The sequence below is a fragment of the Ursus maritimus genome, unplaced genomic scaffold (assembly GCF_017311325.1).
Source record: "Ursus maritimus isolate PB19 unplaced genomic scaffold, ASM1731132v1 scaffold_16, whole genome shotgun sequence".
Classification (NCBI taxonomy): Eukaryota; Metazoa; Chordata; class Mammalia; order Carnivora; family Ursidae; genus Ursus; species Ursus maritimus.
This window is the reverse complement of record NW_024424008.1, coordinates 15,325,144-15,339,412: the sequence shown is the minus strand read 5'-3', so window position 1 is coordinate 15,339,412 and position 14,269 is coordinate 15,325,144. Positions and strand designations below refer to the sequence as shown.

Below are 14,269 nucleotides of genomic sequence, written 5' to 3'. Positions count from 1 at the left end.
TTAATTCTTTTTTTTTGGAGGGGGGAGGGGCTCATTATAAGAGATTGTATGTGTATGTGTATCATCTTTCTCTACAACCCTGCCAAGATGATAAACTCCATGACAGCAAGGACCTAAGTTATTTGCTGCACTGAATCTTTGGGTACTATCAACAGTGAGTAGCATGTAGTGGCCTTCAATATTTTTTAAATGTCTTATGCCCATACAACATCATTACTAAACCTATAAAACAATATATTCCTTTTTTAATTGAGATTCAGTTAACACATAATATATTAGTATCAGGTGTACAACATGATTCGATATTTGTCTATGTTGCAAAATGATCACCATATTTTTGCTTAATTTTTGACTTGCTTTTCATTCTCATGTTACTGTTACACTACCAGCTGTCACTGCTTTCTGCTGCTAGTGTTCTGCAGATCCCCTGCCTCACCCTGATTTACTGCTTCTGATTTTCTGTGTTTTTTATTTCAACAAATGTATTAATATTATCTCTAAAACAATAATTTCTAACAACAGACCCTAGGGTAGGGACCCAAGGTCTTGGATCAGTGCATAGACTTCTCATTATCTGCTTTGAATGATCAAAGAGAAGTCTTCTATGTTTTTCTTGTTCTGAGCTGTGTTCCCCCAAAAAAAACTGTGGTAAAAAAAAATAAGTAGTTGCCAATAACTAGTGTTAAATATGGGATATGAAGGTATACTCTACATACAACCAATATTTAGAGATACAGAGACTTGGCAGCGGCCACTGTGCAGAATGGACTTCACTGGCTCATGTGCCTCGCTCCGCTTCCTCTGCAACCAAGTCTGACAAACCCAGTATGGCTTAGAGTGAGAAATTCGGTAAGTCGAAAGAAGACAGAAACGCAGAAGAAAAATCCACTGCCTTCAAGGAAAAAGACTGAACAGGAGAAGCAAGCAGACGAATCTTAATGAGGCGTGCGCGGCCAATATGCACAGTACGTTCCACAAGCATTGCCTTCTTACTTCTTTTAGATGTATAACTTTGTCAGATGCAAAAAAGCTGGATCAAGTTTAAATGGCTGTGCTGCCCCTTTTCACATCAAAGAATCGAGAACTACTGACGACGAAAGCCACGCTTGCTTCTCCCATCTGCCTGTCTGGCTGGCAAGAAAGGAAAAGAACTTGCATGTTGGTAAAGGAAGAAGGTGGGTGGGAGGACAGTGAAATCTAGAGTAAAAAGGAGGCTGGTCCAAGGTGTCCTGCAGGCTGTAAAATGCAGTTTAATCAGAGTGCCATTTTTTTTTTGTTCAAACAATTTTAATTATGGGAATGCATAATTTTTAATATGCAAATAAAAAATTTTTAAACCTGAAAAAAAAAGAAATACAGAAAATTAAGTCTGTGTTGACATCTCCATTCCAAACCCAATGATGCGTATTAAAGATACTTTCCAGAGGTGCCTGGATGCTGGGTGGCTCAGTCAGCTAAGCATCTGACTCTTGATTTCAGCTCAGGTCACAATCCTATGGTTGTGGGATCCAGCCCTGGGTTGGGCTCTGCTCTCAGTGTGGAATCTGCTTGAGATTCTTTCTCCCTCTGCCCCTCCCCCAGCTCACGCATGCACATGTGCGGGCTCTCTATCTCTCAAATATACAAAATCTTAAAAAAAAAAAAAAAAGATACTTTCCATTGAGGAACTCTCTGCAAATCAAGAGTGTTATGTTTTAATTCTCAAAATAAAAGATCAAGAACAGTGACATTTACCAGGTTGCCACTTTGGGATATGGATGCAGTTGGTGACAAAAGACCAATTCTCTCCCCACTTTGGAAACTGCTTGATTTATTGGTATAACTTTTATTTCTAATGGCTTAAACCATTACCTAAAGCAGGGAAATTGCAATCTTTTAATTCCAGTATAGCAGGGTTATAAATATTTTTATTAATATGCCAGAGGAGGAATAGGTTAAGGCAACGAAAGTAGCAGTGATTCTCATGAGCATCTGGGAACAAGTTGGGTGACGGAAATTTACTCACCCACCAAGAAAACTAGGGCGCATGCTACAGTGAGCCAAGTGACAAGATTATAACCACGTATTTCCTCTACCCTGCTCCATCCCCTATATTCCCCACTCTTTCCCACCACCATAGACAAAAGAATTCTACTTCTGGCTGCTAAGAACTAAGAAGGTCTTTCAATCAATCCCAATTGTATACTGAATTAAAATTTTCATCATGACCAAAAATGTCATTAATCTACTAATAATACAGAATCTCCATACGCAGATTTACATGGAGAACTTTCAAAGTTATTAAGTCAAAACTATTAAGTCTTTCACCGAGACTCATGATATGCAGCTCAAATCTCAGGAGAACAATCTATTCCAAAAGGGAATGATTTCATTAGAGCCAGGAGAAACTATATAGCTTGCAACCAAACCCTAATGAAAAGACTTGACTGAGCTTAACTGGAAATTTGAGGATCGTCTTTCTTTATTTGGATGATATATTCAAGTCATGTTTTACTCTATACAATCTAACGGGCAAAGTTATATATGAGCAGAGTTTATTATTCTAAACTGAAATTTTCTATTTTTTACTGAAGAAAAAAGAAAACCTGCACATCATTCTCTTTAGGAAGCTTTAGGGTCCTGCACTTCAACTGGAATAGATAGATTCGAAAATCTTACAAAGCCATGATTTTTAACTTTGATTTTTCTGACATCCCAAAGTCAGAGAAGGTATCACTAAATCTCAAAACAAAAAGAATCATAATCCAGTCTAAGAAGCAAGTTAAAGAATATGCTAGTTTTACATTTTAGAGAAAGCTGAGATTATTATTTATTTTAATCGAATACTGAAATACCAAGAATCACTATTATAAAGAAATACATACCTTCTATACTCAGTTCAACCATCATTTGACTTCAAATTCTAAACATTTTATGCATTCAAAACCATACATTTTTTTAAGATTTTATTTATTTATTTGACAGAGAGAGAAAGAGAGAGAGAGCACAAGTAAGGGGAGCAGCAGGCAGAGGGAGAAGCAGGCTCCACAATGAGCAAGGAACCCAATGTGGGACTGGATCCCAGGACCCTGGGATCATGACCTGAGCCGAAGGCAGTTGCTTAATCAACTGAGTCATCCAGGCATCCCACAAAACCATATTTTTAAACACATTGCCAAGTAGCAGGAATACTTTATCTTATATATGATCATTATTAAAAAGAACTAAGTGTCCATTATGTAAATTATAGAATAATACATGCTTGAAATAGATATTAATACCAAATATAAAAGATAAGCTCCCTGACTTCATAAGACATCTTCTAAAATTAAAATACCGACACACAAAGCAAAATATTCAAGAGTGATTTGAACAAAGAAACGTATTCCCAGAGCGTAGTGCAGTGAAAAGATCAGTGTGTTGCACCGAAAACCTACAGCCTTCCTGCCTCCGAAGATTGTTAGCTATGTAGTCTTCAACAGTTTGACCAGTTCACATCCATAAAATGATGACAGGACCTGCTATGTACCATTACTACATAATACTAGACTTTGGTGAAACGTATGGAAGCAACAGGACTTAATATACACAATGATGAAAAGTTAACTTATGTGTTTTGCTGAGATTGGAAGTTTATCCTCATCCCTTTCACAATGGACCATTTGCGAACATTAATAAGTAGTCATTTGACTTCTGTTTCTGTTGTTCAACCAATAAAGCTCTTGCTGACATCCCCAATGGTCTCCTTGTCAATAAATTCAATAGATATGCTTAGTTTTCACCTCTCTGACTCCTCAGTCATATCTACCACTGGTGACCACTCTCTTCTCTTTTAAACACCTGACCTGTTGGCTTCTGGGTTTTCTTCCTACCTGTCTCGCCATTTCTTCTCAGTCTCCTTTGTAAGCTCAACTTCCTCAACTCAGCCATTAAATGTTGGAATTTTCAAAGGTACAGCCCTTGGTCTTCTCATTCCCGACTCTTCTTAAGCAGTCACATCCATGCTCAGGGCTTTAATGATCACCAAAATGCTGATGACTCCCAAGTGTTTTTTCAGAAGCCCAGACACCCTCCCTGTTTTCAGGTTCTGGACCTATGTATCCAACTGCCTCTTTGGATATCTCACAGAGACACTTCACGTGCTCAAAACCAGGATCTCCCTTCCCTTAAATCTTGCCCTGTACCCAAGGTTTCAATCTCAACGACTGGCACCATCATCTATTCAATTATATAAGCCAGGAACTCAGAATTCATCCTTGAGACTTCCTTTTTCTCCCACCCTCCTATCCAGTCCACCACAATCCGTAGATTTTACCTCTAAATAGCCTTTCAGTCTGTCTACATCTCTCCACTTTTACTGTTATCAATTTAGACCAAGCTACCATTCACTCTCACTTAAGTTATTGTGTAGGCATTCTTGACCCTCCAATTCATTCTCCACTTGGCAACCAGAGCAATCTTCCAAAACACAAACTTGATCATGTCATTCAACTCCTCCTTTAGCTCCATGCAAAACACTTAATGGCCTTCAATCAGGCTTAAAGTAAAGGCCACTATCCTTAATATGATTTACAAGGCCCTGCATCACCAGACCGCTCCCTTTTTCTCCAGTCTCCTTTAGGACACACTCACTCCTACACTTATAGATCAGCCATATTGACTTTCCCTCAATTCCTCAGTCACACCATGGTCACTCTCATCAACACGCTCTTGTTTTTCCCTCTGCCAAGAACACTGTCACCTCCCCTCCACTCCCTACTCCATTGATCCATTTCATCTATTTAATTGCAACTCATTCTTCACATCTCAGCTCAAATCTTCTCTTCTTCAGCAAATCTTGACACACAGCCCCATCCTCACCTCAGTAAAAGTTCCCAGTGTACCACGCACCCCCCCATAGCACTTATTAATTGTAAATTAATATTTATTTCTGTGATTACTTGGTTAATGTGTATCTCTTCCCCACTAAACTATAAATTCTAAGGTTTTTGCTCACCATCAGTTCTCTAGTACCCAAGACATACTAGGTTCTCAAAATCATTGAATAAATAAATTATATATAAACGTATAAATATGGCAAATATTTTTTAATCCATAAAACCATTATATTTAATGCTTCTTTTAGAATTATTATAACAGGAAAAAATAGGAATGACGCAGGGGAAAGAAAAGAGGCATCTACTCCTGTTTATTTTGTTTTCTTAAGTCATTTGGTTAAAGCATAGGCAACTTCCCTGAGTTACAATGACTTGATAGTAATAATAGTTTCCATTTCTGGAAACCCAAGTCTCCCATTGCTTACAGACATCTCAGTGTCATTTTAGGGGAACTCTTCTAAGAAACTATGCTTTTGATCAAGCCTAGTAAGTTTTCTATAAGAAGCTGCCCCATCTTCTTCCAACTACCTAGTTCCTTTAATGATCATCTTAACAGAACCCCCAAAACATCGAAGGGCAACAAAAGTAGCCTTTTCTTTGCATGAAGTCTGAGAAGGAGCCATTTGGGTGGTTGTTTTCAGCTAACATTTATTGAGCACTTACTTTGTGCTAGTCCCCAAGTTAATACATTATCTCCTTTAATCAAAATCCTCAGCTGGCGCCTTTCCCTAATCAAGGCAGTCAATAAAGAAACTCTCTGGGCATCCAACCTGAGCCTGCTGTGATCACCAGCTGGTTGCCAAGACGACATGGCAACTCCAGAAGATAGGGAAGGAGGTTTTCTGCCTTCTTCCCCAAGCGGGTGAAAATCCAGCCCTCAGGGCCCTCGCTCCATATCGCTTACCCTCCTGGCTCAGCGACAGCAGCGTAGGCAGCACCTGCCTGCCCAGGTCCTGCACAGAAGGCACGATGGTGTCCAACATCGCAGATCTCCAGCTGGCTTGGTGCTCGGTCCTCGACAGGGTCTTTTCCTCTTTCTTTATATGGAGTTTATACAAAAGTGATTTTCCCACCCTCCAATCCCCTCTCCTCAGAACTTTGGATGTGCCTTAAAAATTACCAAATCTTGATTTTTTTTTTTTTCTTTCGTAAACGCTCTTTCTCACCGTCCTTCCCACCATGTGCTGGCTCTCCCTGAGTGGCTCCCACCGCAGGAACCCCAAGAGCGGTCCTGCACCAGTATGCAAATCCAAGCCCTCGTGGCCACCGAGAGGCCCAGTGAGAGGGTGAACGAGAGTCAAGAGCAGGGAAGGAGACTAAGGGAGGGTAGGCCAGCCGCAGGGAAGGCGAGGTGTGTTGCTAGGACGCGACAAAGGCTTGCTGCGTTGCTAGGGTGTCAAAGTAAGGCCTTGGCCCCGCCTCCTATGATGGGTAGGGCCCCGCGTTGCCCGGGTGATTCCGGAGCTCCCAACAGCGAGGTTGGAGAGTAACTTCACGTTTTTACTTTGTTTTTGTTTTTGTTTTTTCTTTCCCTTCTTATTCTGGACAGCAAAGAGACCTGCTCACTTTTGTAACCACCTTGAACCAATTTGGGAATACCTTTTAACCCAGCGGTGGACATTTGAGTTTCCGGATCTGCGAGAGGGTTTGAACTGGACTTTTGTTTCTCGCGTTTGGTTTTCCGTGGGCTTTCTTCCTAGGAAACGGAGAGCCTGAGGACTGGGGAGAGAAACTGACTTTTCTTTAATGACAGTCATTTTTTAAATTTTTTAATTCCCTGTACAGTGCACAAATGTCATCCTACAGACTTGTTTTAATACTTTCCCCTCTGCTGATAATGAATTATCTTTCTCCAGTTTACTTGGATTTTTAATTTCTAGGAAATTAAGTGATACTGCAATTAAGCAAAAACTTCTTTGTATTTGCACTAGGGAAAGGTTATGCCTTTTTTTTCAGGATTTTAGAAGAATTCTTCACTGTTTGCGAAAACTACAATCATTACGATCGATGAGGCTGGTGGCAGTTGAGCAGCCAACACACCTGAGCCAGACTGCATTTGTAGCTGTGGCATTCATCGTGATTCTTCCTGTTGGTGTAAGCGTGTGGCAACTTCATTTGCCTTCCAGAATATTCATGCCTAGACATATATATATTAAAATATATATTATTTTGCTATATACAACTTACATTATACTAGAGTTCTGACTTTATATTAATTTTTTTAAGTAGGCTCCACGCCCAGCATGGAGCCCAACATGGGGCTTGAACTCATGACCCTGAGGTCAAGGCCTGCACTGAGATCAAGAGTCAGATGCTTAACCTACTGAGCCACCTAGGTGCCCCCTTTATATTCATTTTTAAATGGAATGGGTAAATAACCTTTATTATCCATAAACCTCACTTCAGGATAGTAACAAGGCATTCAGGCAGAATATTTGTTATAAAAAAAGGATCATTGTTTCTAATAGGACTGAGACCCTCTATACTAGAAAGTGAAAAGCCCCATAACTCAGCCTTTCTCTCTCTACCTTTTACTAAGAAGCTCAAAACTAGATTTTAGGCCTTTTATAAGCTAGTTTCTTGGAAAAAGAATTTCCTCCCACTCTCTCTTTTACCACCTGCCTTCTGTCCTTAGTCTATAATGGTGTTTAGGGTTCAAGCACTTGTCTTTGCAGAATAGGCTGTCTCAAATTCTTTGGGGAAATATGAAGGGAAGATTGTTCAATGGATCAGCAGTGAACGATGGGCAAACTCTTTTGTGACAGTTGTCTTGACAACTGCTGAGCAGCTAATTTTTAACGGTCATATCAGCATTATTATTCAATCTTAAGATAACGAAATTGAAAAAATGTATTTGTTTCTTAGAATAATATATAAGATTGACTTAAACATGGTAATGACACTTCTAGTCTCCAGAAAAGCTGTCTTCAGTTTCAAAAAAATGGTTATGAATGACTGCTGATTATTGGTGAATTACAGATGACCAAAGGAGGATCTACAAATGATGAAGGCAAAGACCATTGTTTCAACATCTTTTCCTTTTTTTTTTTTAAAGATTTTTATTTATTTACTCGACAGAGATAGAGACAGCCAGCGAGAGAGGGAACACAAGCAGGGGGAGTGGGAGAGGAAGAAGCAGGCTCACAGCGGAAGAGCCTGATGTGGGCTTGATCCCATAACGCCAGGATCACGCCCTGAGCCGAAGGCAGGCGCCCAACCACTGTGCCACCCAGGCGCCCCAACATCTTTTCCTTTTACCAGAGGTCTCTTGACAAAAGAGACTGTGGAGATACATGCTGGTGTTTACTAGCAACTTTGAATGAGCTATAAACATGTATCCTGAGAATACATACCCTTTAGCTGTTAACAAAGCTCAGGCAAACGTTGCAATTCCACCACTTAGAATTTGCTCTTTGGATACACCTGCATGATACAGACAAAGATATATATATGCAACATTATTTGTAATACTAATTCTTAGAATTAACCTAAGATAACCATCATAGAGAACTAGTTAAATTGTAAATTGCACTTTGGAATACATTTTAAGGAGTTTGCTTAAAATAAAGCTGTACAGCTACATGCAAAAGAATGAAACTTGATCACTCTCTCACACCATACACAAAGATAAACTCCAAATGGCTGAAAGACCTCCATGTGAGACAGGAATCCATCAAAATCCTAGAGGAGAACATAGGCTACAACCTCTACGACATCGGCCACAGCAACTTTTTTCATGACACATCTCCAAAGGCAAGAGAAACAAAAGAAAAAATGAACTTGTAGGACTTCATCAAGACAAAAAGCTTCTGCACAGCCAAGGAAACAGTAAAAAAATACTAAGAGGCAGCCCACGGAATGGGAGAAGATATTTGCAAATGATGCTACAGATAAAAGACTGGTATCCAAGATCTACAAAGAACTTCTCAAACTCAATGCATGAGAAACAAATAATCAAATCAAAAAATGGGCAGAAGATATGAACAGACACTTTTCCAATGAAGACATACAAATGGCTAACAGACACATGAAAAAAATGTTCAAAATCATTAGCCATCAGGGAAATTCATATCAAAACCACATTGAGATACCACCTTACACTAGTTAGAATCGCAAAAATTGACAAGGCAGGAAACAACAATTGTTGGAGAGGATGTGGAGAAAGGGGATCCCTCCTACATTGTTGGTGGGAATGCAAGTTGGTACAGCCACTTTGGAAAACAGTATGGAGGTCCCTTAAAAAGTTAAAAATTGAGCTACCCTATGACCCAGCAATTGCACTACTGGGTATTTACCCCAAAGATACAGACATAGTGAAGAGAAGGGCCATATGCACCCCCCAATGTTCATAGCAGCATTGTCCACAATAGCTAAATCGTGGAAGGAGCCGAGATGCCCTTCAACAGATGGCTGGATTAAGAAGATGTAGTCCATATATACAATGGAATATTAGCCATCAAAAAGAACGATTTCTCAACATTTGCTGCAACATGGACGGGACTGGAGGAGATAATGCTAAGCGAAATAAGGCAAGCAGAGAAAGACAATTATATGGTTTCACTCATTTATGGAACGTAAGAAGTAGGAAGATCTGTAGGAGAAGAAAGGGAAGAAGAAAAGGGGGGTAAACAGAAGGGGGAATGAATCATGAGAGACTCTGGACTCTGGGAAACAAACTGAGGGCTTCAGAGGGGAGGGGGGTGGGGGATTGGGATAGGCTGGTGATGGGTAGTAAGGAGGGCATGTATTGCATGGTGCACTGGGTGTTATACGCAACTAATGAATCATGGAAATTTACATCAAAAACTAAGGATGTACTGTATGGTGACTAACATAATAAAAAAATATTATTAAATTTTAAAAATAATAATAAAGCTGTAAATTAATGTGCTGATATTTTTAAAATTTCAAGATATAAGTGAAAATATTTTGCAGAATAGTATTAATATGATACTATTTGTTTCAAGTATACATATACATATAAATACATATGTATATTCAAATATATGTTTATAAATTCATAGAATATTTGAGAAAGATATATAAAAATATTAACAGTGGTTATTTTTGAATAGTGTGGAATTGTGTGTGGAGAGGAAGGAGTTCAGAGAACTTTTAGATTAACTTTTCTCCTTTATTTACTGTTTACCAAGAGCATGGATTATTTTAGTAGTAATATTTTAAAGATAATTTGCCAAAGAAAGAGAAACAGAGGACAGGGAAAGGTACAAGAAGAGTACAGGGACTTAGGAAAGCACTGAAGGAGACAAACTGGGTCAAAGTGTTCCAAAGTACTTTAATATACATATACTTTTCTGCAAGCTTCAACTCACCTTGCAAAACTCACACTCAATGAATGGGCAGTCACTTTTACCCAGACCCCAAAGTATAGAGAATATTCAGTGGCTTGTATTAAGGGCAACTTGGAAACCTATCAAAAAAGAAAACATTTGTAATATTCTTGTTTTAATATTATACAATACAGAATAAAAATCTTCAATAAATAATTTAACCCACATCTAGTAAGTATCTAATATGTGTCAAGCACTTTGCTAGTTGGTAAGAGGAATACAGCAGAAAAAAGTCCCTACACCATTCATTTACCATTTAACAAATATTTATTGAAGAAAGTTCTAAAACCAGGATTGGGTTCTGATGTCAACATGTAAATTGAAAATTCAATAAATGAGCAAAATTACTCTAGAAATACCTTCTTAGGTATTTCACTCACCAAGTTAGAGACCCTCATAGCATCTCTTGGTTCATAGACCCAATACAGTCAGTTTTTTTCTCCAACTTTGGATCAGATCACTTTCTTATGAGCATGTAATGAAGCAACTGGTTTATGATTAGGAAAGCAGTCTTGTCTGAAAAATTCAAGCAAATAGTAGAATTGCACTCAGTATTGTGAATGCTTACATTATGATAGGTACTCGGGAACTGAGGCAGACTGAAAATATGCCGGATGTATATCTCCAATCCCTTGCTTACTCAAGGGCTTGGGCAGAAGTGGACTTGTGGTGGCTTCCTACTACATTAACTTAGCTAAGATGGAACTGCATTTCCCAGAATTCCCTTCCCAGTATGGTTCTAGATTAGGGTTCGTAAAAAGAGAAATTTGTGTGAGATTTGAAAGACAGAAGTAAAGCGGAAGACATTTTTATGCTCTGAAGATTATTGTAGGGCCAGACACTGATCTGCTGGCTCACCACGTAGGCATGGCCAGCAGCCTGGCCTGCAGCTCTCCAGCTCCCACCAGATCTCCTCCTTCAGCTCCTCTGAATTCTCAACTAGGTGCATGTTCAACAGTGTGGCCAAAGGTACTACCTTATCCTACAGGTCACATGTATCACCAAAGTTAGATACAATGAGAGACAAATGCAAGTCCCAATTTGTTCTCACAGGTTCTAGTTTGTCCTCATGGGTTCCAGCTTATCCTCAGCAATTCCAATCTTTTTTTAATCTCCCCCATTTCGTGACCATTTTCCTTCCTGACTGTTGTTCCTGTTGACTTCAGGCCCAACACCAGACATAGAATGCTTAAGAAGCCCCTACAGTTATGTAAGGGCTAATGCCCATAACAATCCCATAGCCTTCATCATTCATAAGGCTTCTGCTTCTCTAACTAAACTGTAACTGATATAGGACTAGTGGTTAAACCTAAGGTATTTAAATTTAAATTATTCTCTTTCAGGTTTAGTTAGATTTGAAGTCATATAAATTAAGGACTTGTGTGCTGCAACTATATTATAAAGACACATTAACACTCACGTTAGAGGTATGAAGACAATGTAATAGGAGTACAAGGAGAGGAACATTATTTGTAATGAGATGATTTGTCTGAATGCTAAGTAAAAAGGTTTGGGCTTTATTTGGAAGTTGTAGATGGTTCCTGAAGGCCTTGGAATAAGATGATGACCTGATCACTCACAGAGTATTATATTCTCCAGTACTGTATTCAGATGAGGTTCATATTTCACTACATGATAAAAAGAATCCATATTTCAGATGGCAACTAAAATCAGAGAAATTTCTGAGGGAGATGAAGGAAATCTACCAGATTAAAAGGGTAAGTGCTAGCCATTGGAAGGCTAGCCACAGGATGATTAATGTTACTGACAATGACAGCTGTTTATAAACTTTTGAGAGATGAAATGGCAAAGATACAACACAACTGATAAAAAGGTAAATTTGCTAATATGACAAATGAGAATATTTTGAGACTAAGCTATAGACAGATCACCCAAAAAGGAAATATAGCAAAACTCATCAAATCAGACTACTTGAAAACAGAGCATTTCAAATAATAGACAGCACACTGTCACCAATCTGCCTGGACGGTCTACAGGATTAAAGTCATACAATAGGACTTCCCATGTTTAATAGATGTGACCTCAATGAATAATAAATATGATAATAATACCCATGTATATAACATTATATATTTATGAATAGAAAGTTGATATTTATGTTATAATCATCTGACCTGCTCCTCTTATAAACATTTTGTAACTTCTTCTTTCTCACATGTATTAAAAATGAAAAATCTGGCATTGAAAACCTGAGCTAACATCTAATATTAGCATAAATAATTTGTACAGCTGAAAGAAATTATATTTCTGAACTTCGGTTTTTCATTGATAAAAGTAGGAATAATGATGATAAATACTAATAGAGGAAATTCCCATATTTTAAAAGAAACAATGGAAAAACTAAAATAAGAAAGATTTTTTGGTTTCCAAAAATTCTAAACTTTCAGTTACTTATCCAATTTCACTATTTTTCAAAGGCAAAATAAAATGTGTATTCTACAGACAAAACAATACTACTTGATTTTTTTTAAATGAAGACTACTGATCAATAAGCAAACTCTGAAAAGAATTGAAATTAGAGGATTTTAAGCAATGTGTGATAAGTTGGTTAGCCAACTCGACTCACACAAAGATTAATTTAAAATGGATTGCCTTGGACGAGGGAGTTCATGGCCATAGCACTACTGTTTGCCTCTTGCTCTGGAAGGCATCCTCCAGGACAGAAAGGCAGCTTCATGATGCTGAACTGGTTCTGAGTCTGATTTACTCCCACATAGCACCTCAAACATGTACTCCCAAGTGGATGTTTCAATGTAGGATCCAGTCCTGGTGAAGCAAGGGGCACATTTGGTCACACCGAGTTCTTCTACTACTCTCTCCAGCCTGGTGAGTGTCTTTATGATCATCGCTTTAAATTCTTTATCAGACATGGGAGAGGAGTTAAGATGGCGGAGGAGTAGGGGTCCCCTTTTTCAGCTGGTCCCCTGAGTCGAGTTGGATAGGTACCAGACCATCCTGAAATCCACAGAATAAGCCTGAGACACAGAAAGATACATCTGGATCTCTACAAATGAACATCTCCAGTGCTGAGTATTGAGGTACGAAGCGGGGAGCCGTGAAACCGTGCACAGATGTCGGAAGGTAAACAGAAGGGGGAGGGAGCCACCACGTTCAGGCGCTGGGAGGCGGTAGCCACCTGCATGGGGGAGCGAGCAGACTCACGGACTGACACCCGTGAGAGAGCAGACTGAGACCGTAAGCTGGGGAACGCAGGCGACCAGTCTGAAAACCGGAGCTCCGGAGTGCGCGTGAACCACACTGAAACGGACCTCCAGAGCACATGGGGGGTGGCTGGCAGTGTTAGAAACACAAAGGACAGAGACGCTCCGGCCCTGGAAGTGAGGGCTAGGACGACTGCTGTGGGGTGCACATCCCAGGACGCTGCAGGGTTGAGCAGCACCAACAGAAACAGAATTAAAGTGGCCAGAACATCAGTGGAGAAGGGTCCGCAATCCCTCTGTTCTGAGACAGAGGCTGAGATTCGGCCACTGCTGCTCTGACTCTCAGAAGAGGCACAGCAAACAGCCAGGGAAAGCCGCCAGAGAACAAAAGCCTGGAAAGACCTGCTCACAGTGTGCCCATCCCCATCCCCCTTCGCAGGGGACACGGAAACTCTACTCAAACAGGGTTGCCTGAGTATCGGTGCGACAGGCCCCTCCCCCAGAAGGCAGGATGAAAAATCAAGAAGCCCACATCCCTAAGATCCCTATAAAACAAGGGAGCACGGCCTGGGTCCCGGTCAGTAATTTGATAATGGATATGGATATAACCAAATTATCAGAAATGGAATTCAGAGTAACAATGGTCAAGATGATGTGTAGACTTGAAAAAAGTATTAAAGAAAATGTTAATGAGAATATATAATCTCTAAGGGCGGAAATGAGAGCGAATCTGGAAGAAATTAAAAATTCTATGAATCAAATGCAGTCAAAACTAGAGGCTCTGACGGCCAGGGTGAATGAGGCAGAAGAACGTATTGGCGACTTGGAGGATGGATTAGTAGAAGAGAACACTAAAATAGAAACGTGGCTCAAAAAAATC

At 39.6% G+C, this 14,269-nt stretch overlaps 1 protein-coding gene and 1 pseudogene across 2 annotated transcripts in view; one reads left to right on the top strand and one right to left on the bottom strand.

Moving 5' to 3' along the window:
* Nucleotides 1-5,839, bottom strand: part of CCDC81 (coiled-coil domain containing 81) — a 38,648-nt gene extending 32,809 nt beyond the window's left edge. For both annotated transcript variants that reach the window (XM_008704421.1, XM_008704422.1), the window contains exon 1: nt 5,761-5,839. In XM_008704421.1, the coding sequence (XP_008702643.1) occupies nt 5,761-5,839 (79 nt within the window). The remainder of the gene's footprint in view (nt 1-5,760) is intronic.
* On the top strand, nt 696-939 carry LOC103675373 (annotated as a pseudogene).
* Nucleotides 5,840-14,269: the final 8,430 nt, after the last annotated feature.